The 27,974-nt window shown below is 42.6% G+C and overlaps 1 protein-coding gene across 2 annotated transcripts in view; it reads right to left on the bottom strand.

Moving 5' to 3' along the window:
- NLRC4 (NLR family CARD domain containing 4) overlaps positions 1–27,974 on the bottom strand; it is a 204,789-nt gene that overhangs the window by 92,453 nt on the left and 84,362 nt on the right. For both annotated transcript variants that reach the window (XM_033937920.1, XM_033937919.1), the window contains exons 2-4: positions 21,904–21,946; positions 19,010–19,261; positions 3,442–5,412 (exon numbers count right to left, since the gene is read on the bottom strand). In XM_033937920.1, coding sequence (XP_033793811.1) covers positions 3,442–5,412; positions 19,010–19,261; positions 21,904–21,907 — 2,227 coding nt within the window. In that variant the 5' untranslated portion in view covers positions 21,908–21,946. The remainder of the gene's footprint in view (positions 1–3,441; positions 5,413–19,009; positions 19,262–21,903; positions 21,947–27,974) is intronic.

Here is a 27,974-nt window from a genome sequence, read left to right as displayed (position 1 = left end):
CGTAATCACACCTTTAAAATTCAGCCTCCAGACCATCATCACCTGACAGCCTGGCATAGGCAGCTTAAGCCATCTTGGGGGTAGGTTAGGGACTCATGGAGAGGAGGACCCATGCCCATAAGCCCCTGTAATCACTGCATTGATACTTAAACATGTGCACTCCCTTATACACCCCCAAAACCCTTTTCTGCTGCCTTATAAGTAGCTCCTGCAGCCATAAGGGCTATTGGGGTGGTAGATAAGTGGGTCTAAGGGATTCTGGAGGTAGTTTGGGGGGGCTTACCATGACCTATAAGGGAGTTGTAGTGAGGAGAAGACATGGCACCCTTTTTGTGAAGTTCACAGCAGTGTCCTGTAAGGTACACCACTATTTAGGTGCCATGTCTAGGTGTTCAGTCCATCACTTTGCAGACCCTTCCTACGTCCAACAGGGCTTGTTCTAGGTGTTTTTGATTTGAACGAAAAGTTGGACAAAAATGTGGTATAAAGATAGACGATTTAGTGGCTTAGATGATCAGATCAGCAGGACGTATAGTTAGACGATTTTCTAAACAAAAAAAATTTTGGACGTATTTTTTGAAAATGTGTCCTAGGCTGTTTTTTTACTTTGGACGACTTGCGGCTTAGAAAAAAATGGACTTAGACATTCCTTTCGATTATGCCCCTCTAGGGCTTTTCAGCTTGAAGAAGAGATGGCTCAGAGGCAATATGATAGAGGTTTGTAGCCTTTCTTCATAAAGGTGGTTAATAAATCCCAATAAATAAATAATACTGAGTGGAGTGGATCAGGTAGACTTGAATTGCTTGTTTACTCTTTCCAAAAATACAAGGCTAGGGGACACACAATGAAGCTACTAAGTAGTAAATTTAAAACAAATCTGAGAAAATATTTCTTCACACAATGAATAATTAAACTCTGGAATTTATTGCCAGAGAATGTAGTAAAAGCAGATAGAATAGCAGGGTTTAAATTTATTTTTAGATAAATTCCTAAAAAAAAGTCCATAAGTCATTTTTGATAATCCACTGCTTATTTCTAGGATAAGCAGCATAGCATAGAATGTTTTATCCTTGGGATCTTGCCAGATATTTGCGACCTGGATTAGTGACTGTTGGAAAGAAAATACTGGGCTTGATGGACCTTCAATCTGTCCCAGTATGGCAATGCTTATGTTGTCATTATAGAATAGGCTCTCACTGTGTAGCATCAGGATGCTTAGAAGGTGTCTCCCATTTATCAAATTATCCCCATAATGTACGGAGCTAGTGTCAGTTTGTGCATCAGGTCTACCATGGTTTGTGATGCAATCCTACCATATAAATATCATATAGTTCTTATATCCCGCAATTCTCTACTAAGATTCATTGTGGTTCACAAAAAGATTGATGATTAGTTACATTTATGATTTTATTTATTTATTTAATTTGTTTTATATCCCATTTACCCCAAACAGCTCAGAATGCTTTACAGGTTAACATAAATAATATATTTTGCGCATGATAATTTACTTGGGAGTGAATTGGTATTGGTTATATTGAGAGATTTGTGTAAGACAGTTCACTAGGGAGTGTTCCCAACAACGAGGGGTTAAGGAGATATCACTGGTGAGGTAGTTATGCTTAGGGATCTGATGCATAGAAGTGAGTTTTAAAGCATTTTCCGACCATGTAGGTAAGGCAATTTATTCCATTTAAGTGGTCCTTGGAACTCAAATGTAGACTCATATGCTTTCTTCCGGTGTATCTGCTGGGAGGAGAGGAAGGGAATGTTGAAGTGCTGGGCCATGCATACATTGAAGAAGGATAGGGTGACATTGATACTAAAGGTGAACCAGCCAGAGTTTTCCCTGTAAATTGCCTTGTAGATGATGCAGGCAAAAAAGTTATCTTAACTTAAACCACATATCTATAGTGACTGAATATCATTGCTGTTCACATACATTCAGAACCACTTGCAGTCTAGATAGAGATGCTGAATATAAGTGATTTAAGTGGGCAAGATAGACTAAGTGGGGATATTCAGCGGCACATAACCAAAGAGTGCCGCTGAATATTCCCCCAGACTGCCCAACTAAAAAGTGAGCAGATCAGGGGCAGTGCTGGGGGCAGCACTGGGGAGGAGCATGGGGTTATGCCTGTGCCAGCATATTCAGTGACGGCACCCACATAGGTAAATGGCCTAATTTAGGACAGCTCAGAATCTGTCCTAAATTAAGCTGCTTAGTTAAATGGGTGCTGGCACTGAATATCAGCTTTCAGAATATGGCTTATTTTTTTAGTTATTTTAGCTTTGGTCAATACAACACGTATAAATCAAAGACCCAAGCTGTATATACATTCCACAGGCTGTTTTTTAGTCTTAAACAATAGCCTCAGCCCCACCACTCCGCCGCTATGTTAATTTACCATTGCGGGAAGGATTACGTGAGAGCTCATCATTGGCTGATTGTACTAATATTTTAATGAAATTTACTTGTTTTTTTAAAAAACTTTCTTAATTTTTAAATAAATATTTTACTATACTAATGCACTTAGCTTTTTTTCTTTGCTGAGCCAACGTCCGGGAGTCAAACCCGACATGCCATGTTTCGCACTAAAAAGTGCTTTATCAAGGGTCTCCCATGACCGCCCGTGTCATCCGACTATTCAAGTGTAAGAATGCAAGACTCCCGGACATTGGCTCAGCAAAGAAAAAAAGCTAAGTACATTAGTATAGTAAAATATTTATTTTATATAGGCACTGAATATCAGGCCAGTACCAGCATAACTATTTTTTTTAAACCATCCCAGTCCCCATAGGGCCTTTTTAATCCCCCTCTCCTATTCCTCCATGATGTCCTAAATCCTGTCCTTCTCCACAAAGTCCCCATAAGAGCCTCATTGCAGTAACCATTTTGAAAGGCAGCCACAAGGGAACAGGAGCGAGGGGGCTGTTCTGCCCCCAAAGATCCCCACTGGACTACCATGTAACAGGTAGGCCAGGGGGGCCTACCAGGTTATCAGAGGAGGTGGAGGGGGTTCGTTCTTGGGGAGGAAGGGAGGGACAGGACTTAGGGGAGTTAGGAGGGGAAATTAAAGAGGTCCTAGAAGGTTCAGGAGGGTTGTTTTTTAATAGTTATGCGGGTCCTGGCTCTATATTCAGCCAGGGCCCGCATAAGCTCTGACAGCCTGCTCGCCTACACTTAGCCCCCAATATTCAATGTCAGTGCCTAGACATGGCCTGGCACTAAATATTGGGGGCCACCACCAGCTGAATATCGAGGGAATAGAATCTACTTGAATGCTGCAGCCAGCATTAAGAAGTAACAGCAACTGTGACTTTTGAATATTGACCTTAACAGATTCTACATTTCTGGAATAACTGTAATATAAAAGCACATTATCCCACACTTGAATTATCAACAGTGCCTGGATCTGAAACATAAATTCCACAGATATTACCTTGTGGCCGTTCAGTTTGTAGATCTCTAATATCTAATGATTTCAGCGCTGTCATTGCTACAATCCTTTGTTCATCTTCTGGGCTCAGTGGTGTGCTTTCAACCTTAAGGTCTTGCATGTTCTTGCAGGACTCAAGAATTCCTGCCAAATTCCCAGCGACACCTTTACTTCTTTTGAGGAGCAACCTGAGCCTTTTGGCAGAGCAGCATATTTTCCCAAGATATTTTATGTCTCTTTTAGCAAGCTTGGCAAAGTCCTTCAGCCTAACTTCTAAATTTTGGAGCGTCTGGTTCCAATCAAAAAATAAAGACACTGCTTTTTTAGGTATGTACGTCTGGACTTTGCAAGGGTCTGCTTCTGTACCACTTTCTTCCATAACATCACCTGAGGGAGCAAGAGAACTTCCAAAGAAATCTAATTTAATAAGGTTCAGTGCCGAAAGACAATTAGGTAAATGTTGAAAAAATTCAAAGAGTGTTGTGGATATATTCTGGGTGTTTATGTACATGCTTTTAGAGGAAAAGAACTTTTCAAATTCATCACTCAGTTTAGATTTGGAAACACTTTCAAAAAAGATACCTATACCACATTCTACAAAGGAATCCATATTAGCTACCTGAAGAAGACTCTCCGTTTCTTCATTCAGCATGTTAACATTTAGAGGAGATGAAGCACAAAGGTAATCATTATCATGAACGTTTGTCAAGTGCTTCACAACTATTCTAGTGGCATCTACAGAGGATCCACAAGTATACAGGAGCAGATTGCAGTACTTGGTGGTAATCTCAGAAACAGAATTCATTCTTCTCAGATAATTCATGCCTCTGGACACCTCTTCTTCTTCACTAGATGTCAGTAAATCAGCAAGTCTCCTACCTGCTGTATACTCCTGAAATGACGTGTGAAAAAAACTGTAGTCAGTTCTAAACCGCTGAGCAGTATTTTTCTGTAACAGACCTGCAGACAGTAGAACCTCTTCTCTCATGCCAGTAAAGTCTTCTTCCCAGAACCTGAATCTGTGTTCAAACACTCCATTAAGTGCCAGGTCTCCACACTGATTTATGCTCTTAGTTATGCATTCATTTGTTAGATCTTCAATTTTGTGCCTGTTTTTTCTAACCATCAGGTCATATAGTGCCTGAAACAGTGTAGTCTGTGTGTATAGGTAGAGGCCACTGTCACCCATTCGAATGGCACAAGCAATCACCACAAATAGTGGAGTCTTCATAAGATTCTTCATGAAACTGGATTCTTCCAGCTGAGACAACAAATCTACAGCCTCTTCTTGCAAGACATTTTTAATGAGCAGCTTAGCACTGTCTTCTGTTAAATTGGCTGTTTCAGCAATTAGTTTCCCAAACCGTCGTACATTTCCAATAGTTTCCTTCCTGGTGCTTAAAATAACTGAATTTCTGAACTTATGGTTTTCTTTAATCAATGCTTCTATTTCAGGGCAATTCTTGGGCTCAAACTCATCATACCCATCCAAAAGGAAAAGCACTGTATGCTTTAGCTTATGTAACTCTTGCATGAACTCTCTTTTGCTCCATGAAAATGAATCCTCCAATAGCTGGTCAATCAGAGTTTCATATATTCCACCTCTTGCACTGCTCAGACTTATAAAGAAGACAAATCTGAACTTAGCTAAAGCAGGGCAATTTCCAGAGGCCCAGAGCATTGCTATTCTCTTGAGAAGAGTTGTTTTTCCTTTGCCAGCATCTCCTTCGATGATGCATGGGTTTTCTAAATCATTCAAGAGGGACTCCAAAGTGAGCAGCCCCCTCTTGCGATTGTATGTATCTTTCTTCCAGAGCAAAGGATCTGTAAAAGTGGTTCCTAAGTCAAAAAGTATGTCAATGCCAATTTTGTCACCCAGTGGATAAAATTTCTGAAACAGTGGTAATGTGTAGAGCTCCACCAAGACGTCAACTAACATATCAAGGTCCTTTTGTTGCACTTGCCCTCTGCCACCTGTATGGAGAACATAAAAGAATATGAAGATTAATAACATGTACTTATTGTAACCTGTCATATTCTCTTTGTAGTTGTAATAACACCGAGGGTTTTCAGTGAGAATTCTCCGCAAGAGGAGTTCAGATTAACATAAATATTTACTTCACCCAAATAATCATTCAACCAGGTGAAAATAAAGCTTAAGAGACAGACATAGTTTGGAACGTGCCAAAAAATACAAATTTTTCTTGCACTAAAATATATTTACTACAAATAAATTTAAATTTCTATTTCTAACAAATAGTTATAACGTAATTACTTTATCTCGGTGTTTAACAGTCAAATGAAATTTATGGATGTTAACCAACTAATTATGATTTTGTTCTCCCCAACAGATTTAAATATTTCACCTCACTTACCCCCCCCTTTTTTTTTTTTTTTTAAATGAAGCTGCATTAGGGGGGGGGTTATCACTGGTGGTAAAAGCTCCAACACTCATAGGAATTCTATGAGCATTGGAGCGTTTACTGTCACGGCCAGTGATAAAAAAAACCTTACCGTGGCTTCATAAAAGGGGGGTTAGTTTTGTAGAAACATCGAAACATGATGGCAGCTAAAGGCCAAATGGCTATCCAGTCTGCCCATCTGCAGTAACCATTATCTCTTCCTCTCTCTAAGAGTTCCCATGTACCTATTTCATGCTTTCTTGTTTTCAGACATAGGGCTCCTTTTACTAAGGTGCGTTAGTGTTTTTAGTGCGCGCAAACCACATGCTAAACGAATAATACTAGCGCAAGCTCTATGGAGGTGTTAGCGTTTAGCGTGAACGGCATTGTAGCGCACACTAAGCGCGCACTAAAATGCTAGCGCACCTTAGTAAAAGGAGCCCATAGTCTTTGTCTCCACCACCTCTTCCGGGAGACTGTTCCATGCATCTACCATCATTTCTGTAAAAAAGTATTTCCTTAGATTACCCTCGAGCCTATCACCTCTTAACTTCATCCTATGCCCTCTCATTTCAGAGCTTCCTTTCAAATGAGACTCAACTCATGCACATTCACGCCACGTAGGTATTTAAACGTCTCTATCATATCTCCCCACTCCTGCCTTTCTTCCAAAGTATACATATTGAGATCTTTAAGTCTGTCCCCATATGCCTTATGACAAAGACCATGCACCATTTTAGTAGCCTTCATCTGGCCTGACTCCATCCTTTTTATATCTTTTTGAAGGTGCAATCTCCAGAATTGCAAACAATATTCTAAATGAGGTCTAATAAGATTCTTATACATGGGCATCTATACCTCCTTTTTTCCTGCTGGCCATATCTCTCCCTATGTACCCTAGCATCCTTCTAGCTTTTGCAGTCACCTTTTCAACCTGTTTGGCAATCTTAAGACCATCACATACAATCAGGGCAGGATTAATTTGTTGAGGGCCCCTAGGCCCACAAGTACACTGGGCCCCCAGCCTCGCCCCACCATACCATGCCCTGCCCCACACACCATGCCCCGCCCTACCCCACCATGCCCCATCCCAGCCCCGCCCCCGTGTATTTACTTCTTTATTTCCACTTTATTTCTTTTATTTTAAAATTCAAAACAAACAAAGATTACCATACCAGTGCCAGTGTACAGTTTTTCTTCTATGCAACCTCCAAACATCTCTGAACAAAACTCCCCTTGCTTCCTAGAGGAAGAGATCTTCAGCTGGCAGAGCTTTGGGAAGCCCACCAATTTATATTTTGCATTTGGGTAGGAGGCATGGGGCATAACAGGAAGAAAATTTAGTGCCCATCATTTTATTGGACTAATACATTTCTTACTTAGCTTTCAGAGGTTAAAACCTCTTTCTTCAAATCAGTAAACTATACTGCTGTTATAGTATCCCATTCTGACCTGAGTAAATAAATTATGGTCTCTGAATTAGTAAAAAAATGTATTAAAATTAGTCCAATAAACAGGTTCACCTTATTTCCATTTTCTATTAATAAACAATTATCAACACAACTACAATAATACTTTATCCTACAGCAAAAATAAATAAAATATAATTTTTTTTAACCTTTGTTGTCTGGTTTCTGCTTTCCTCATCTTCTCATCATTCTCGTCCTTCCATCCACTGTCTGCCCTCTCTCTGCCTCTTCCATATGGTATCTGCTTTCTTTCTATGCTTCTTCCAGAAACTGTCTACCTCTCCCATCCATCTCTCCCTCCCCCCATTGGTGTGGAATCCAGCTACTTCTCTCCGCTCCCCCCATGGTGGCATCTATCTTCTTTCCTTCCATCTCTCCCTCCTTTCCTCCCAGAAGATTTTAGCATCTCTCTCTCTCTCCTCCTCTCAGATTTGGTATCTGTCTCCTTCCTCCTTTTCTCCTCCTCACAGGTCTGGTATATGTCTCCTCCCCTTCACCACTGCTCTGGCATCTCTCTCTCCACACACTTCCTCCTGTTCTTCCCTGGTCTTCCTTCTCAATTTATTTTTTGCCTCTGTCTAAATTCTTTCTTACTATTCAATCCTCAATTTCCTTCTTTCATTGTGTCTACCTTGCCACCTTTCCCTCATCCCTTCCAGTATCTAATTCTATCCTCTTCCCCCAATCCAGTTGGCTTTCCCTCTGATGTCAATTCCTAGCCCCACAATCAGAAAGTGTTTCAGAGGGGAGCCAGGCCAGCGCAAGCAGCAAGCCGGAGAAGTTGCTCGTGCTGGTGAAGATTTAAAGAAGTATAGGGGGAAGGGAGGGCTTGGAGAGGTGCCGGCGCCCAGGGTGCCCCCCCCCCCCCCACACTGCTCTTCCTGTAACTGCTGATCTCTGCCATGAGGACTCACAAAGCCCGTTGCAGAAATCTAAAGTTTCCAATCCTCTAACTTAGAGTTACTAGATGTATGGGAAAACCCGGACATGTTTTCTTTTTAGAGGACCGTCCGGTTGCCTGGAGGAGTTTCAAAACCCATCAGTTTGGCTAGGTTTTGGAAGTCCCCAACCTCAGGTCCGGTACAGTGACAGCACTTTTAAAAGTGCATTTTGTGGCATGTATTTTGACTGTATAGCCCCCTTTGGCAGCGAGAGATTCTGTGTCTCCCACCGCCAACTGACACCCACCCCCAGCAGTGGAAGAGATGTCCAATGTCTCCTGCCACCACCAACACCCCCCCCAACTCCCCTCTGCAGCAGGAGAGATGCCCAATCTCTCCTGCCCAACTGACACCCCATCCCCACAGCAGGAGAGATGCCCAATCTCTCCCATCCAATGGACACCCCCCAACTCCCCTCAGCAGTGGGAGAGTTGCCCACACTCCCGCCACCATGCAACCCCCTCCCTATGTCTCCAACAAACCCCTTACCTTATTTCCAGATGGCTGGCCAGAGGGATGCCAACTGAGGAGGAGCCTGAAGCTCTGATTGGCCTAGGTTGTTTAAGGCCCCTCCTATGGGTAGGGCCTTATACGTCTAGGCCAATCAGAGCCTCCCCAGATGCACCTTAGGCCCTTCCCAGGATGCCCTGGGGAGGGGAAGTCCTGTCATTTTGAAGAGGCAGGCCAACTGACCAGAGGGAATAGGCAGCCATCTAACCAAGGTAAGGGGCAGAGGGCATGGGAGTGTATTGTGGTAGCGAGAGAGCATGGACCTCTCTCTCCTGCTGCTGAGGAGGGATGGGAATGTTTTTTGGCAGAGGGAGATACTGGGCATTTCTCCCACTGTAGGAGGAGGGGTGGTATTGCGTGGTGGCGGGAGAGCGTGAGCATCTCTCCTGTCACAAACAAAATATCTACCCCATAAAAAAATGAAAAAAAAAAAAAAAACACAGGCAACTGTCCCCCCAGCATGCAGCGACCCACAAATGTCAGGAAGGATGCCCACTCCCTCCTGCCACCCAACGCTCCCCCAGTGCACTGAAAAATATGGCAAGAGGGATGCACGGTCCCTCCTGTTATCAGCTCCTCCTCCCCCACCTGCCCACCCACCGAACACCCCAGCGCTAAAAAATATGACAGGAGGGATGTCCTGTCCTTCCTGCCATCAGTGCCATCGGCCCCTCCTGCCCGCCTGCCCAACAACCCCACCTCCCCACACTGAAAAATATGGCAGGAGGAATGCCCTCTCAATGGAGAAGACCTAGGTGCCTGAGACAATCAGGATCTTAGGCCCCTCCGCGTGCATAACATGATGTACCAGGATACTAAGGCCTGCATTGCACAGGAGGCCAGAGGAACAGGAGAGAATGAACACCCCACCTGCTTCCAATTTAAAGGTACTGGGGGGAGGAAGAGGACGATGGCGGGGAAAGAATGAAGACCCAATTGCAGGGGCCTGATGGCAGGAGGGATTGGGCATCCCTCCTTCCATATCTAAGTTCTGCGGGGGGGGGGAAGTAGGCAAATGGCAGGAGGGAGTGGGTATCCCTTCTGTCATAAGTTCAGTGGGCAGGTGAGCAGGGGAAGTTCAGCGAGGGAGGTGGAGTGGGCTGATGGCTGGAGGGAGTGGCCATCCCTCCTACCATATTTAAGAGTGGCAGGGAGATGTCTGGTGGCAGGAGGGAGTGGGTATCCCTCCTGCTATTTTTTTAGGTTGGGGTGAAGGGGCGCTGTCGGGAGGCTTTTTGTTTCTTTTTTTTTATTGGGCAGATACTTTGCGTGAATATGTGCAAAATATCTCTGTCACTACTATCAGGGCTCTGCACCGACTCAATCGCTCACTGAGCGATTGAATCGGGGAGTTTGCATGCAAATGATTTGTACCTCAGTGCAAATCATTTGCATGCAAACTTGATAGTGAATCAATCGCTGTTTAAAAATCGGCCAGAGAATCAGCCAATAGCGATTGAGTCGCTATCTTTAGTGAATCTGGGTCTAAGTCAGTTCTTTTAAGTGTAGGTGAAAGTGGGATGATAGTCTGATATATAGAGTGCTGTCACTAAAATTTGAATGGGTTCAGATAGAAGACAGTAAGCATCATTTCCTTATTCAAATTAAAGGGTGTCATCAGTTTAGCCAAAAAACTTGGGATGTGTTCCGATAACAATGTCGTGGTGATGGAATTGTGTGCCTCAAGTTCACTTACTCCTCTTGGATTTCCACTAGGATGAATACTTTCTAAGTGAGGAATGCCATTGGATAATGTTATCCACTTGTGTGCCTAACTCAATACTGCTTGTCGACCAAATAATAAATTCTGCATTGATTTGGCAAAATATAGTCAAAGATTATTCTGATATGTCCCTTCTGGATTCTACACGCAAGGTGTCCAATTCATTCCCGCAATCCAGGACTTGCAGAAATCTACCCTTTTCTCACCATGTGCTCCTCCTTCTACTGAGAGTTCCAATTTCTGCAAGTGATCCATGCAGAAGTCTTTCTGATCTGCTCTGCATCTTTTTCTTATTTTTTTCATTTAAAAGTTCATTTTCGTTGAGTTGGGTGCCGTGAGACTCCCTTGCGGTGGCCTTCTGCCGGAGGAAAGAAGCAGTTTCAATGGAGCCAGACTGTTCCTTCACAGATAAATTTTGGTGGACCTGTGGAGCAAGCCTTCTGTGTGCTAGTTTTTTTGGACTTGGGGTCCTTTCCCCTGGGAGCTAGCTTGCCTTCTGACCTTGTGTAAGCATAGGCTGGGTTTCAGGATCTTGGGGTTTCAGGGCACAGGCTGTGTTTCCTGCCCCCAGTCACGTGGAGGGGTTCCAAGGTGGTGGATGTTTCAGTCGGAGTCAGTCTGTCTGGCAGACCGAAGATTTTGAAGTTTGGCCCATTTGGAATATCTCTAAGGCAGAAAATAATTTTCCTCCATTCAGGTGTAGTGAAAAAGAGCTGACGTGCAAGGCACTTCAGTGACTGTGAGTACATCTTCATTATTTCCTATGGGAGTATTAGGAGTGGTCTGAAAAACGTGTTTGTAGGGGTTTCTGAGGGTCTTCCACCTCCCCAAATCGCTATTTTTAATATTTGAAAATTGCTTATTTACTAAACTAAACTAAAACTTAAATTTATAGACCGTGTCATCTTTATGAGAATAAAGCTCGACTTGGTTTACAGCGTCAATATAAAGGGGAAAATAATAAGTAGTAAGATTTACAATTTGGTAAATAGCCAGGTTTTTAAATGTTTACAGAAGATTTGAAGAAATCCATTTCTCTCAGCCACAAAGCCATTTTTGACGAAATTCTCTGGTGGTGGTCATCTAAGATTTTTATTGATCTTTTTTTTTTTTAAACTTAAATTCTGCTTCAAAACCCATCAATTTTGTTTAAAATCGGTTTAAAACCCCTAATCTGTTGAATACATGTTTTGATTGTGGCAGATTGCTGGCAGAAGAGCGTCCATCTACTGCATGCCACAGCACACTGGGGGAGAGGGTGATGACTTCGGTCCTTACCTCATCGGGGTTCTCAAGGAATAGGGATCCGGGATCTGGGGAAAAAAATCCCACCCAAATCCATTTTGGATGGTGGCTCCAAGCAACTGTCCACCAAGTCAGGGAACTCCTTCCAAGCAGTGCCAGCGACTCAGCGAGACCTGGCCAGGGTGTACATTTTTTCTGGATTTTGTTCAGCTCTTTTGATGCCCAGCTCTTTTGATGCGGCCTGTGAGCACTTCTCCTTCTTCAAAAGAGGTCTCTTAATTGCTGGAAGCCCCTTTACAGGGCTCATCTATGCCGGCTATCACAGACACGGATTGCCTTAGTTTGCGCATGGATACTATGCCTATCCTGTCTCCTGACACTACTTCCATCCTGGATGATGCTGATACACTTGATGGGTCAATTCAGAGGGATATCCCAGGGAGTCCGGAATTGGGTGAAGACTCTTCCATTCATAGGCTTTTCAATTCTGTCTCTGTCTACTATTTCATCATAGATGATGTGAAAAAGCTCAAATTGGAATCTCAATCCTCTACATCGCAGTGTTTGGTCTTGAGCCACTTTAATGCTCTGACTTCCTTTTTTCTGGTACATCCAGATCTCACAGGCCTGATTACAGAACAATGGGATGTCCGAGAGTTTCTTCTAGCTAACTAAAGCTATGTCTGGGTTTTATCCTGTGGTTCCTGAATTTCAGCAGCTTTTTGAGCAGCCAAAGGTAGATTCTGCAATGGCGCAGGTTACCAAGTGCACGGCCCTCCCTAGCAATGGAGGTGTGATGCTCCGAAGATCGCAGAGTGGTCGTTATCTTGAAAAAGCTTTTTGATATGGCTTCATTGGGTATCAAGGCTATTGCAACAGCCTCCTCTATGGAGTGTGCATATCACATGCGATTGTGCCGGGTGCCCTCTGTGGAGGCTGGTGATGGAAGGCATGGATTATGTGGTAGATACCCTCTATGGTCTCATACGAGTTCTCAGTAAGGTCTCAGCTTATGCAGTATCAGTGTGCTGGACTCTTTGGATCCGTCATTGGGCAGGTGATTCTGCATCTAAGGCGACTTTGAGCAGACTCCCCTTCAAGGGTCAGCTACTTTTTGGTAAAGGTCTGAATGACCTCATAGCCAGTATGGCAGATTGCTGCCCTATTTCTCTCCCTAAAAACAAGTCTCTGTGTACTTCAGGAGGGAATCACAATCCTTTTGTCCCTCTCACAGATTTCGTCACGGTTCCTCAGGCTCTTCAACCCAGAGATATTACCAAGGATACCAACCAAATTACAATTTCAGACATACATCTGTAGGTGTTTCTGGCATCCTTGGATCTTGGAGAAGTTACCTCCATATTCCAATCTACCAGATCATCCCAGTTTTCTGCATTTTCATGTTCTTCAGCAGCATTTCCAGTTCGCAGCTCTGCCTTTTGGGCTAGCGACTGCTCCCCGCACTTTCACAAAAGTCATGGTAGTTGCGGCAGTCTTCCTCCACAGAATGGGGGTTCAAGTCCTTCCTTATCTGGACAACTGGTTAAGCTGGGCTCTATCTCAACAGGAGTGTGGGTAAGCGGTAGAGACAGTGGTGTGTCTGCCTCCGCACCAGGGCTGGATTGTCAACTTCAAGAAGAGTCAGCTGATGCCATTTCAGACTTTGGAATGTTTGGATGTTCAGTTTGACATGCTACAGGGATGCATTTTCCCGAGCCATGTAGACAGAAGCTTCAGAAACATATCATGGATCTCCTGGTACTCCAAGTTCCCATGGCATGGTATAATTTGCAGATGTTGGGGTCCAAGGCAGCCTCCCTGGAGGCAGTGTCCTGGGCCAGAGAGCACATGCATCCTCTGCAGGAGTCGCTCCTCTCTTGGTGGTCCCCACAACATTATCCCCTTCAGCTGCCACTCCCCTGGACAGAGCCAGCTCACAGCAGTCTGTGTTGGTGGATTCATAGGGAAGCTCTCAGGCAGGGAAAACCTTTATGGATCATGGAGTGGATCACTCATGACAGATTCCAGCCTAGCAGGGATGCTCGTTGCAGGGATCACTCCATTCTGTAGTGGTGGACTCTATCTCCATCTGTCTGGAGTTTCAGTTCAAACGTCTGTCATTAAAGACTCAGACAACACCAAGGCGGCATATGTGAATCAACAAGGGGGCACAAGAAGCACTCCCTTAGGACAGGAAGCTTGAGTGCTGTTCCAATGGGCAGAGGAGCATTTTCTAGCCATCTCCATGGCACATGTGGCTGAGGTAAAAAACATGCAAGCAAACTTCCTGGATATGGGAGAATGGTCTCTCTCCCAAAGAGCATTCCATCTTATAGTACAGTGCTGATGCACTGATGGACTTGATGGCTTCACCCAAGAACTCAGAAGTCAGGCACTGCTTCAGTCGAAGGAAATAACAGGAAGCTCGGGCCTAGACACATTGGTTCAGCCCTGGCCAGCTCACGAGCTCCTTTAAGGGTTCCCTCCGTGGCCTCTGGTTGGTTGGGTAATCCACAGGATAGTGTTGCATCCAGGCATGGTGATCCTAGTAGCTCCAGACTGGTCTTGCCATCCGTGGTATGTGGGCCTGGTCTATCTTCAACAAGACAGGATACTCAAGCTCCCTCTCCATCGTGACCTACTCAGTCAGGGTCTGCTTCCCATGGAGAACCCACAGCGCTTTGGTCTTTTGGCAAGGATCTTGAACGCTCAGCCTTGATGAAACGGAGATATTCTGATGTGGTCATTTCGATGCTTTTGAAGTCCATGAAACCCATGGCTTCTTATGCTAAAGCAAGGAAGGCTTTTCAGCAGTGGTGTACCAAAGACCAGGTGGAGCCGATGAGGGTTCCTATTCTGGTAGTTCTTGCTTTTATTCAGTCAGGTTTAGATATGGGTTTGGCTTGGCCTCCCTTAAAGTTCAAGTGGCAGGCCTTTCGTGCTTTTGAGTGCATAGTGGTTCCAGTTCACTGACGGCTCAGCCAGATGTGACCAGATTTCCTCAAAGAGGCACTTTGCTTGCATCCTCCTTTGCGTCAGCCTGCAGGGTTTTATGGAAGTCCCTTTTGAGCCACTACAGGATGCTTCACTTTTGGATCTAATAATCAAGACTGTTGTTCTGGTGGCCATTGTCTCTGCATGGCATATTTTGGAGCTTCAGACTCTTTCATGTAGAGAGCCCTTTCTATGGATAACAGACTCTGGAGTTGTTCTCCATACTGTTCCTTACTTTCTGCTGAAAGTGGTTTCAGATTTTCATGTAAACCAGAAGGTTCGTTTACCTGCATTACACTCCACGGGGGTTGGTGCAAAAGGATCAGATCTTTTACAGATTGGACGTGTGGAGAGCCCTCCTTCACTATTTGGAGAAAACTAATGATTTTCATCTTTCGGATCATCTCTTTGTCCTGACGGCCTGGCCTCGCAGAGATAGGCCTACATCTAAGGCTTATATCGCCCACTGGATCCATATGGCTATTTCATTGACTTACATCGCCTGTGGCAAGCAGCCGCCAGTTTCTCTCAAAGCCCACTCATCTAGAAGTGTTGCTGCGTCGTGTTGTGCAATTCCTCCAGATGAAATTTTGCAGGGCGGCTACTTGATCTTCTCGTCATACCTTTACCAAATTTTACCGAGTGGATGTGGCATCTCGTTCTGACACTACCTTTGGGACCTCAATGTTGAGGGTAAGCTCTTCTGTCCCTCCCTAGATGATGCTGTTACTTGGGTGCGTCACCTTGCATATAGAATCCAGAAGGGACCTATCAGAATGGAAGATTAGGGTCTTACCTTCGATAATCTTTCTGGTAGTCCTTGGAGGATTCTATACGACTTACCCTCTCAGTACAGGCTCAGTTTTCTTTTCTGAATCACCTGCCTTTTTTTCTGCTTCAGTGTTTTCTCCTTACAGGCTCCTTACAAGTATCTTCCAGCCAGTAGATGTGCCTTGTGGGGGACTTCATTCTTATGTGAGCACAATTGTTATTGATGGCAGGTTTCCAAGGGGTGCTCATTGTACATCACAGGTTAGTTCTGCATTGTTCTTAACTGTTCTCTGTGTTGCCTGTTGTCTTTTTATTAATTATGTTCTTATTTTTGAGGAAGAAACCAAGATGGCGACAGAGTAGGACGCGCTGTGAGAAGCTTCTGCACTACCAGCATTTATCTTCTTTATCTAGTGTATATTACCTGTCTTCAATACTGGCTTTTTGCAGTGATCGTGCTCAAACAAAGGGGAAGACAGAGGAGCAATCTTCCTACCTCCTCTGCTTTGACAACAACATGCCAGACAGCCATTACCACCTTTGCTGTCCCTTTTGGGTCAGGCGGATCTGCGTTCCGAGGGGGGCTGACCTCGGAAATGGACAGCGATCTTTCACTGAGCCCTATTGGGCCTGTTGCTCCTCCTTGTCCTGGGATGAATACGGGGTCTCCTATGGGCCAACAGGAAGCGTTGGTGTTTGCATCTCCAATGGGCCCGCTGATTTCACCTCTGACCCCGGAGGCAATTCGATCTTTGCCAGCTTGTTCTCAAGCAGCAACAGAAGGAAGAAGCACTTGAAAGATGAGAAGGGAAAATGGAGTGCAGGAATGGCCAGATCAACAACAGGCAGGTCTAAATCCTCCAGTCCTCCCTCTGAAACCTCTGGTAAAACCTATGGTTGTTGATATGAATGCTTTGTGGGGAGCCATGGAAAGTCTTCATGAGGTATGCACCCATTTTATCACTACAACGCAGAAAACTGAGTTACAAATATATGCTTGTGAAGAAAAAATTCAACACCATTCGGCTAGACTAGACTAAGTTGAGAGTTTGGTCTCGGACTTAAAAGCTTTCTCTAATTCTCAGTTAAAGGACAGAAATTTATTGATTAGGAAAACTGAAAATTTAGAAAATGCAAATAGAAATTTTAATTTAAGATTACTCAATTTTCTAGTCTCTAGAATGCAGTCATCTAAGGAACTTTTCCAGCTTTTTCTGGTTTCGGTACTAAAATATCCTGAGACTAATATACCTACATTACAAAAAATTTATTACCTAAATTTACAGAAAAAAGAAGAAAAAGTCAATTTAGTGCCACAACCGGAAGATTTGGATCTTACCAGGTTGTTAGAAAACTCACAAATTCAAGTTTCTGCAAGGGCTACATTATTGTCTTCATGCAAGATAAAGAAGCTATCCTGCATCTTTTCTACAAGACTGAGAATGCTGAATTTCAAGGTCACAAGATTGCTATTTTTCCAGACGTTTCAAAGTGGACACCCACGATTCAGGCTATTAATTAACAAAAAATCAATTAAATATTTAATTTATTGATTTATTTAATTCAATTCATATCCTAAAAATTAACAAAATTTATTTCATCTATATTTAAAATCTAACATAACATGTAATACAAAGTGCATTTTAATTTAATTCATTTTATCTCAATTGATTCTAATTTAACTTCATTCCAATTTAATTCCATTCTTTGGATGTTAAATTGGATAACAATTAAGCTCCCAGAGGATTAAAAAATAAAAAAAATTAAGCTCCCAGAGGATCGGTCATTGGGAGTCATGTGACCGGGTAGTCTCCTCCTATATAAGGAGCTCTGTGGTGGTAGTTCCCTCACTTGATGTTTCCCAGCAGGAACTCTCAGCCGGTGATCTGTATCAGAAGTAATTTCAGGTAAAAGTTATAATTTTAAATAGTTTAAACAGTTGTAAGTTAGGTATTCATAACTAGAAACTGAGGATTAATGGTTATTGGAATGTATTTGACTATAGTAAATGCACTAGTTGTAGTACTTAGAAAAATTTTCTTATTAAATTAGCACTTATATCTTCAACCTCCCTGATGATGGACTCATCTGAAACTCAGCTGGAGTTCGAGGCTTATGCTGAACCATATAAGTAATTAAAACTGGAAAACTTTAAGGATTAAGAAGAGAGAACCTCAGAACTGATTAAGCATTTCTAATTGGATCTGGTCAAGCCTACAGATTAGTACTCAAGGAGATATTGGGACTTTAATTGACTCATCATCAAGTTAAGTGAGCTTCATTGGGCCTGAATAGCTTCAAAACAACATCATTAAGAACCTTGAAGACTGATTGATGGACTCTATTTTAAAGCTTTAGCTAGTACCTGTAGCTTTCCCCAGCCTATGATTTTGTTATTATTAGCACTTTGCACTTTGTATTACATGTTATGTTAGATTTTAAATGTAGATGAAATAAATTTTGTTAGTTTTTAGGATATGAATTGAATTAAGGGCTCCTTTTACGAAGCTGTGGTAGCGGTTTAACGCATGTAATAGCGCACGCTAAACTTCCGGCCACGCTAGCCGCTACCGCCTCCTCTTGAGCAGGCGGTAGTTTTTTGGCCAGCGTGGAGTTAGCGCGTGATGAAAAGTCCCGTGCGATAAAGCCTCTAATGCGGCTTCGTAAAAGGAGCCCTAAAGAAATCAATAAATTAAATATTTAATTAATTTTATGTTATGGTATTCTTGGTATAGCATTTTAGTGAATTCAATACCAGTAATTGACTATATTTACCCTACTTTGTATAGTTGTTATTAATTAATTAACCCAAAAGATCTCTGTATTTCTTGTTACAATTATTCTTAACTTCAACTTCTCTTGATTATGTTTTTTTTCCTTAATCGTGGCCTATGTTCATGGTATTAGTAGATGAGAATGGAATAGTTTTTTCCTTATCTCACAAATTTTCTTTGGAGCTTTGTATTTCTTTATTATCTTATTTTATTTCCTTTGTCAAATTATTTTGTTCTTTGATGCGAAAAATCAAATAAACAAATTTTTTTTAAATAAATTATGTTCTTATTTCTTATTTCCGGGGAAGTTCCCCCATGTCCCCTAATTTGTTGTTGCCTTGTTCCAATGTGGTGGCTTGGCTTTTTGATGTAACTGCAAGGGGCTTTGACGTAACTGCAAGTGAGTACATGGTGAGAAAAGTTTGTGGATTTCTACAAGTCCCGGATTGCAGAAATGGATTGGACCTTGCGCATAGATTCCTCAAGGGATTCAAGACAAAGTTAGACAAGTTCTTGCTGAACCGGAACGTACGCAGGTAGGGCTAGTCTCAGTTAGGGCGCTGGTCTATGACCAGAGGGCCGCCGCGTGAGCGGACTGTTGGGTACGATGGACCACTGGTCTGACCCAGCAGCGGCAATTCCTATATTCTTATGATTCATACTTCCTCAGCACTAAAAAAAAAAAGGTAGGTTACTGTTACTAGTTTAGTAGCATTTATACAGTAATTTACAAGCTACTTACATAGGTCCTGAAAAAGCCAATGGTCATATTTCTCTAGGCAGTTCACAAAAAGATTGCAGGATTCTGAACCTTTATTCAAAATCATGTGTATAAGTTTTCTTGAAGCAGCTTGGCTTACATTTTCTTGAATAATTACATTCAGTTCTTCACTTGATAGAACATTTTTTCCGAAGAGGTCATCAACAATTTGGTGTACAATGGGTATGCCCATTCTTTTAACTAGCTCTACATAGGCATCCTTGATGAAATTCACTGAGAAAAAAAAGAATGCAGAGTTTACATAAAGCTTCTGATTTTAGATTTTAATCAATACACTCCAATAAAACACCATCAATGCTAAAAAAAAAAAAAATGAAAATAGGTTTTTATTTGATACACTAGTGTTTAAGCCCGTTACATTAATGGGTGCTAGAATATATGTCTGTCTGTCTTTCTTTCTTTCTGTGTCTCTCCCTGCAGAAGCAGCATTTTCCCCCCACACAAACACTTCCCTGTGCATCAGCAGCATTTCCTGGCCTTTCCTGTGCAGCAGCAGCATTTCCCGCAGCCTCCTTCCCAGCCGCCACGCTACTGCTGTCTTTGGCATCTTCTATCCACTGCGGCCAACCCTAGCGGAAACAGGAAGTAGTCAGAGAGGGCGGGCCGCAGTGGACAGAAGATGGCGAAGCCTGCGGTAGCGCGGTGTAGCGCTTGTCTATGAATTTAAACGCAGCGGCTGGGAAGGGGGCTGTGGGAAGGTTTTGGCGGTGAGTGAGCCGGCGAGAAGGTTTTGGCTGTGAGTGAGGGCGGGAGGGGGGATTCGCCGGCTGTGCTGTGGCGCATGCGCCTCAAGCCGCCGCCACGGACGGACACAGCACATGTCAGGTCCCCACGTCCTCCTAAGTGTGCATGTGCGCTTAGAGGATTATTATTATAGATGCCTGAAAAACACTATTTTCCCTAGTACTTTCTCATCCTTTCCCTGGCTTGTCTTATATTCTCTGTTTAGTTATTTTGCCTTTTCTATGCTAACGATGCCTTAGTGACACAAATGTTTATCTTTGATTCCATTAGAAAAGGTACTCAGCAATTGTAGATCTGGTGTAACTAGAGGCACCCAATTGTGCAAAGCAGCTGCCCTAACTTTATCTGGATAGCTATATGGTTTAAGGCCTAAGGGGTAATTCATCAAGTGGCATTCAGGCCTTAATGCATTAAGGGAATTAGTGAATGTTAAATGATAAAAGCCCATAAGTATAAAATAGGTTTTTAGCATTTAGCATACGCTAACTCCATTAACAGGTTAAGGCCCTAACGTTGCTTCACAAATTCCCCCTTGAATATCTCTGTCAATCAAATAACACGAATCAGTGCTGACTCTGGATATTTAGCGAAGACCACTATCCAGATATCGCTACTGACAATTCAGATTTATTTTAGTCATTATAGCCAGAATTGAAAACAATACTGACCTCTGCAAGATCAACATCTGGGTGTATAAATTTACCTTGTAATACATAGGGTTTGTTTTTGGGGTTTTTTTAATTCTTTATTTAATATGAAAATAGCACTACACACAAGCAAAGTTTCAGCAGGCAATAAAGAACAGTCCAAACAACCCCCCCATACCCTCTACGACAGACAAACAATCCTCAAGGCATCTCAAAAGGAACCCCCTTCCCACCCCACCTATTCCCCACCCCCATCCCCCCTCCCCACCCTGTAACAGCCAGATAGAACTCAGTCAGTAGAGATCCACCCCCATGTCTGTACCCCAGCAAATACCCCAGGCAGTCAAAATGTACAACCAGTATCTTGGCTCATCCTGAATAGGATATTTGCCAATCATATTAATTTTGTAATATAATCAATCCCTTCTAGCAGTATATTACACAATCTCCTTCATCTTGTACTAGTTTATATTTAATTTTAGATGTGTATGACCTCACTTCACCTATCATCATTCTATGTTTTGGCTGAGATGAAGTAGGATTAGTGATCTGTTACCTAAAAGTTCAAAGTGCTGCCAAAGCCACACCTCAGTCATTTTTGACTAGGGAAAGTATGCTCAGGACCTTCTGATCCTACTAACAACACAGATGTCCTTATGTGGTCCCTGCCTTTTTAACAATTATTTTGGAAGACAAAAATAATTAATCATCATCTTACTGTATATTCCAAGTGTATAATAATAAAACCTGCTTCTGTATCAAAATATGTATGCAACAAATTACCAAACTAGCATTTGCTATACTCAACAGCCCTGGCAGGATAACATGCTGCAGATGGTCCAGGGCCCCCTCCAGTTGTGTCCCTCCCCCATCTCTTCCCAACCCTTACCCCACCCCAACCCCCTGCCTGCGGAGACCACCATCCATAATTAAGGTATCTCTTTAAAATCCTTACTTTCAAGGCAGGACACTCTACCCCAAGCAAAGAGATGCAGTGACAGTAATCCCCTTCTCTTCTCATAACCTTTCTCCTGTCTGAATATATATACTGTACAAAGGGAGCCGCCAACAGTCTTTTTCCCCAGGGCACTGTCATAGTCGCAATACCTTTGGCCTGCTCTAGAGTAAGCAGTGGGTCTGAGCAAGTGACTTAATTGATGTTTTCACATGGACCTATGACAATAAGTAAGAAACATGGCTATCACCAGTGCATTTCTTAGGCTGGTTTTGGGAACAAGACCCAGGCCTCAGTCATTCGTAGCCTCAACTGGAAGCATGTATATAAACTGGTATTCCAAGTAACCTAACTGTAAATTGTGTTACTGTTAAAGTAGAATGTTAAACAGCTATCCCACTACATAGCTCCACCTCTGAAACCAATTCTACTGAAGAATATTCTGTGTTCAGTGCACAGAATTTAGTGCAAATATACAAATGTTAAAGATACATTTTAAAATGACTTACTCATTCAAAGTACTGTGGCTTCTAACAACCAAACGGGAAATATCTGAAATGGAATTCAAACAGAATAGCTATTAGGTATGTCCAATGTTTAATAAGTTACAAATGGTATAACAAATTTTAAATAAACTTGGAAACCTGGAAACGGTATGAATACAATTATAACTAACAGGCAGCATGATTCAGATTTAGTAAATAGCACCTAACATTAGGTGCTTTTATAATCCACACTAGGTGTGAATTCTATAATGACAGCACTGTGCACTGCTGCAATTATAGAATTTGTGTTAAATGCAGATTTCTGTGACTAAGGTTAAAGGACGAGGTAGGATTTGTATACAGCTTTTTCTGTTTTATACAGTCAAAGTGATTTACGTATTTTAGACAGGTACTTATTTTTAACCTGGGGCAATGGAGGGATTAAGTGACTAGTCCAGAATCATAGTAACATAGCAGATAAAGACCCGAATGGTCCATCCAGTCTGCCCAACCTGATTTAATTTACATTTTTTTAATTTTTTCTTCTTAGCTATTTCTGGGCAAGAATCCAAAGCTAGGGTTCCAACTGCCAAAATCTCTGTTAAATCCTACTCCAGCCCATTTACACCCTCCCAGCCATTGAAGCCCTCCCCAGCCCATCCTCCACCAAATGGCCATATACAGACACAGACCATGCAAGTCTGCCCAGTACTGGCTTTAGTTCAATTTTTAATATTATTTTCTGATTCTAGATCCTCTGTGTTCATCCCACGCTTCTTTGAACTCAGTCATAGTTTTACTCTCCACCACCTCAACATTGCCTTTGAATCTACCACCCCTTAACCTCAAATTATGTCCTCTGGTTTTACCATTTTCCTTTCTCTGGAAAAGATTTTGTTCTACGTTAATATCCTTCAAGTATTTGAACGTCTGAATCATATCTCCCTTGTCTCTCCTTTCCTCTAGGGTATACATATTCAGGGCTTCCAGTCTCTCTCCTTCTGGCGCAAGCCTCCTATCATTTTCGTCGCCCTCCTCTGGACCGCTTCAAGTCTTCTTACGTCCTTCACCAGATACGATCTCCAAAACTGAACACAATACTCCAAGTGGGGCCTTACCAATGACCTGTACAGGGGCATCAACACCTTCTTCCTTCTACTGGCTACACCTCTCTTTATACAGCCCAGAAACCTTCTGGCAGTAGCCACTGCCTTGTCACACTGTTTTTTCGCCTTTAGATCTTCGGACACTATTACCCCAAGGTCCCTCTCCCCGTCCGGGCATATCAGCTTCTCTCCTTCCAGCATATATTAATCCCCAAATGCATTACTCTGTATTTCTTTGCATTGAATTTTAGTTGCCAAACATTAGACCATTTCTCTAACTTTTGCAGATCCTTTTTCATATTTTCCACTCCCTCTTCGGTGTCTACTCTGTTACAAATCTTGGTATCATCTGCAAAAAGGCACACTTTTCCTTCTAACCCTTCAGCAATGTCACTCACAAACATATTGAACAAGATTGGCCCCAGCACCGATCCCTGAGGTACTCCACTACTCACCTTTCCTTCCTCTGAGCGACTTCCATTAACCACCGTCCTCTGGCGTCTGTCCGACAGCCAGTTTCTAACCCAGTTCACCACTTTGGGTCCTAACTTCAGCCCTTCAAGTTTGTTCAACAGCCTCCTATGAGGAACCGTATCAAAGGCTTTGCTGAAATCTAAATAAATTACATCTAGCATATGTCCTTGGAATTGTAGTAGGAATTGAACTCACAACCTCAGGATGCTAAGGTAACCGCTCTAACTACTAGGCATGAGCCATGCCATCTTCAAACTGGTATATATGCTGACACTTAAGTCCTAGTAGTTACATGTAGTATAGCAAGTATTCTATAACTGATTCCTAACTTCCAATCACACCCCTGTTGCATGTACCCCTCCCACTTTGGAACTATGCACCACTGAAGTTTGGCATGATGCTTATAGAAAACCTCATATGATATTTCTGCATATAACTATTAATTGGCTCCAATTAGCAATTGTTAAGGCCAATTAAGAGATCCTTAGTGCCATTTCATCAATTAAAGTATATGCAGAAATGCAGGGTGCACACAAAATTCTGTGACAAACTTTTAAGTGCCATTAATAGAACCCGAGGATATATGTATATTTTAATCCATATATCAGGTGGGCAATTTTTTTTTAAGTCCCTTTCTTTGGCAAAGTGCTTCTATGCTTACAGAAATGGACTGAAAAATCAACCTTCTAGAGAGAAATTTTCAAAGTGTTTCCATTGGTAAAAAGTATTTTATCCTGAAAATCCTATACTGAAAATTGCCCACCCTATACTGCAGTAAAGTATACTCCATAGTGTTCCTGGGGAGAAAGCAAAATGCATTGCTTGGGATTTTCAAAACTATGCACGTTTTAGTTGGGAAAATGTGCCCACAGAAAAAAAAATGAACAACTGGCTCAGTAAAATTATTCCATGTGTTTCATCTTACTACTCCTTCAGAAAATTAAAGACACAATTATTTGATAGATTTGCAACCTAAGTTTTAGTTCTTTTCTTCATTATGTATTTTTTTAATGATTTGTACAAGTCGTTGACTGTTCAGTTTCTCTTGTTGTAAACCGCCTTGAACTGTCATGGTCTGGCGGTATATAAGAATAAAGTTATTATTATTATTATTTTAATATCTTTATTAATTAAGCTAAAAATAAGTGCAACATATTATACAGACATTTTACACTTTAACAGCACTTAAATTTAATCAAATTATATTTCATAACAAATACATGTTTCCTCCCCCCCTTCTATATACTGTGACAGGGAAGCCCCTGTCCCAGGAAAAAAGACCGTGGGACCCATCAGAAATACAGCCCTTAAGGCTGCCAGCTCTAAACTAAAGCCTATTTCTCCTGCTAAAAGCAGCAGAACCTGGGGGAAAAGCCGGGGTGGAGCCAGCCCAGAATTCAGGAAGGGAGGGCACTGAAACCACAAGCCAGTCCCTATTACTCCTTTCCCCAGGTTAGAGGAATCCAGGTAGAAGGGGGTGGAGCTGGTCACCGAGCCCTGCAACCAAGCAAACCTCAAATAGGCAGAAGGGAGAGTAATCAGGGAGGAGGAGGAGGCTCGCCTGTTCCTGATAGTAGGAGCCCAGCAGCAAACCAGGAGAACTGCTATCTCCCTTCTTCCCCGGGCCAGCCAAGAAAGTTCCCAGGACGCCAGCCCATCAGGGGAGAGAGATTACCTCCAGGGAAGTACAATCACTTTCCTAACACATTTTTGGGTGAGGGGCTGGAAGGTGTACCTGAAGGGGAAAACGATTGGAGAGGGCTAGCCAGCATTCAGAGAGGGGGATAGGAAGAACCAGCAGAAGTGTAGGACTTCATAGAGAGCCCTAATCCCCTGGAGCCAGCCTGGGAAATGCTCAGTGAGGAAGGCTCTAGAGAATACATGTTTGAGGAAGACATGGACATGGAGTCTTGAGCTGGACAAGGCATGGCAGCAGTGCCTAATTAAGTAATGCCAAAATAATTCCTTAAACCTCAGTTCTCCTAAGTGCCCTTTGAATTAAAATTCTGGATGTTAGAGGCATGTTCGGGTGGGCGATAAGACCTTTAACATAAGGGAGGTTTGCCGTACAACCTGGGTTCAGGTTGTGAACGTCCTTCAAAGGGAGGGACTAGGAGAGAGAGAGAGAGGAAAAATAATAAAAGCCAAAAACGTGTTTTGTTTTTTTTAAAGTATAGTGGAAAGCTTGCTGGCACCTGCTGTGCTCAGCTGTGAATTAGCAATCCAGCTCTGGTTGGGAGAAACCTTAGCCCTGAGAGTGAACACTACGGAGGCAGTGAAGAAACTGCAGAAGCATTTTTCTGATTTTTGTTTTCTGATTCCAATGTATTGAGGAAGATTGACAGTCCCAGGCGGAGGCACATCGAGCGTGCCCTGGACTTGTGTAATATATGGTGAACTCAATGACTTTGCCCTGAGATAAGTGTGCATTCAGTGATGTTTTGTTTTGCACGTTAATAAACCCGAGGAAGTTTTGCTAGAAGTCCAGTCTCCGGGTTTTTCCTTTAACCAGCCATACAAAAGGCGCTCCTAAAAATCTTACCTGTGATCCGAGCCAGGGTTTCCCACCTACATGGGGTCTGGCCCGGCCACAATACCCAACAATTGCACTCAACCATAATTAAATTAAAAGTATTTTCCCACCCACCCTGGATGTGTATGTTCAAAGGGCAAAATCCATAATCACTCCTTACAGAATTTTGTCAATGGCTTCCAAACATCCTTAAATTTCCTATAATGTCCCTGCTGTATAGCAATCATACATTCCATTTTAAAAATGTGGCATAAAGATTCCCATCAGAAATTATGTTTAAATAATTTTTATTGAGCCAAGATAAACAAACAGATCCAGCACTCCTCACAAAAAAACAGAGAGCTCAAACAATTAAAATTTTTAAAACTCCCCCCCTCCCTCCCATCCGAAGTCTCACTATAACTAACAAAGCAATCAGTATACAAGAACATTACACACAGGGAAAGCACCAATATAGAAAGCACATAGTCAATAGTTCAAAATCCGACTTCTGGCCACAGGTGTCATAGTGTTCCAAATTGGTTCCCAGGTAGCCGTAAAATGGAGACCACGCACTGAGGAAAGGTCCGGGACACTCTGACAGTCCCAAGCTAGCAAAGTAATCATCTGGACCCTCCAGAAGGAAACATGGGAGATGTTGGCTCCAACCATTGCAATAAGATACATTTAAGAGCAGACAAAATGGACCACTGCAAGAAGGCCCTGGTACCGGGTTGTCTAAGGTGATGAGAAGGTGGAACTCCAAAAAGTAGTTCTGGTGAGAGACGTACAGTCACCTTCCAAATACGTCCAATAAAGGCAAACAAGCTAGTTCAAATGACCTGAACAGCCCGGCAGGACCAGAACATATGGCCAAGAGTAGCTTCCAGATGTCCACAGAAGGCACAACCCGCACAAGGGCGAAGCTTAGCTCGATACACCCACTTAAGTGAAACAAATAATCAAAATAACAATTTATATTGCATTTCAAAAAATATAAATATTTCCTTAGAGAAGGCAATTGAGTTACAGCAGTTGAAATAATATCATCAGGCAGTACAACATTGAGATCCTGTGCCCAGGCGGTCTGATATCTGAAATAGTCAGGCAATGAGGTCTCATCTTTCAGATAAGGATGATGAAATTTAAGGGACACCTGCATTTGGGCACCCAGCATATAGGCCACAGATAATGTTTCCCGTCTATCAGCATCCAAATTGGATCGCTGAAGGGAATTCACATAATGATGAATCTGCAAATATGCAAACCGATCCCTTTCAGTCAGGTCATAATCTCTATACAACTGGGCAAAGGATTTAATGGTACCATCCCTATAAACTAAATGAAACAGGTAGGTCAACTCCCTTACCTCCCAATGAGTGAACCGCGAAACTCCCATTCCAGGCATAAAGCGTCTGTTAAAGCGAATGGGCAAAAAGGGGGACTCATAGGTACTGACTCCATGAAATCTACATATCCATGCCCAGACCCGTCTCAAGGGCATACCAAACACCTGAAGCCCCAGGTGGGAGGGGGAGGACGGAGAAACGGAATGCAGATATGCACTAAAGTGATCTCCCAAAAAACAAGTAAGTTCTAAGGAAGTATTAGAGAAATCAGAAGATCCCCTAAAGTAGTCATTTATATGGCGCATGCCACAGCTAATAGTGAGGTAGCAGAGGTTAAGTAATCCCAGACCCCCCCTTAGAAAGCAGACACGCCACCTGCTGGTAAGATAATCACGCCCGACGACCCCTCCAAAGAAAATATTGAAGAGAGCGAATATACTTGGTCTCGTCTCGATGCAACAAATACAAAGGAAGGATTTTAAAAATATATAACTAAGAGGGGATCACAATCATATTGAGTAACGCAACTCTACCCATGATAGAAAGAGGAAAAGTGTGCCACATACGTAACTTCACGGACAAGGAGCGAAACAAAGATCCCACATTAATAGCGTATAAAGTAGAGATCAGACGGAATCAAAACTCCTAGATACT

Source organism: Geotrypetes seraphini, chromosome 3 (genome assembly GCF_902459505.1).
Source record: "Geotrypetes seraphini chromosome 3, aGeoSer1.1, whole genome shotgun sequence".
NCBI classification, from domain to species: domain Eukaryota; kingdom Metazoa; phylum Chordata; class Amphibia; order Gymnophiona; family Dermophiidae; genus Geotrypetes; species Geotrypetes seraphini.
Note: the sequence above shows the minus strand (reverse complement) of the source record. Positions and strands in the feature narration are given on the sequence as shown.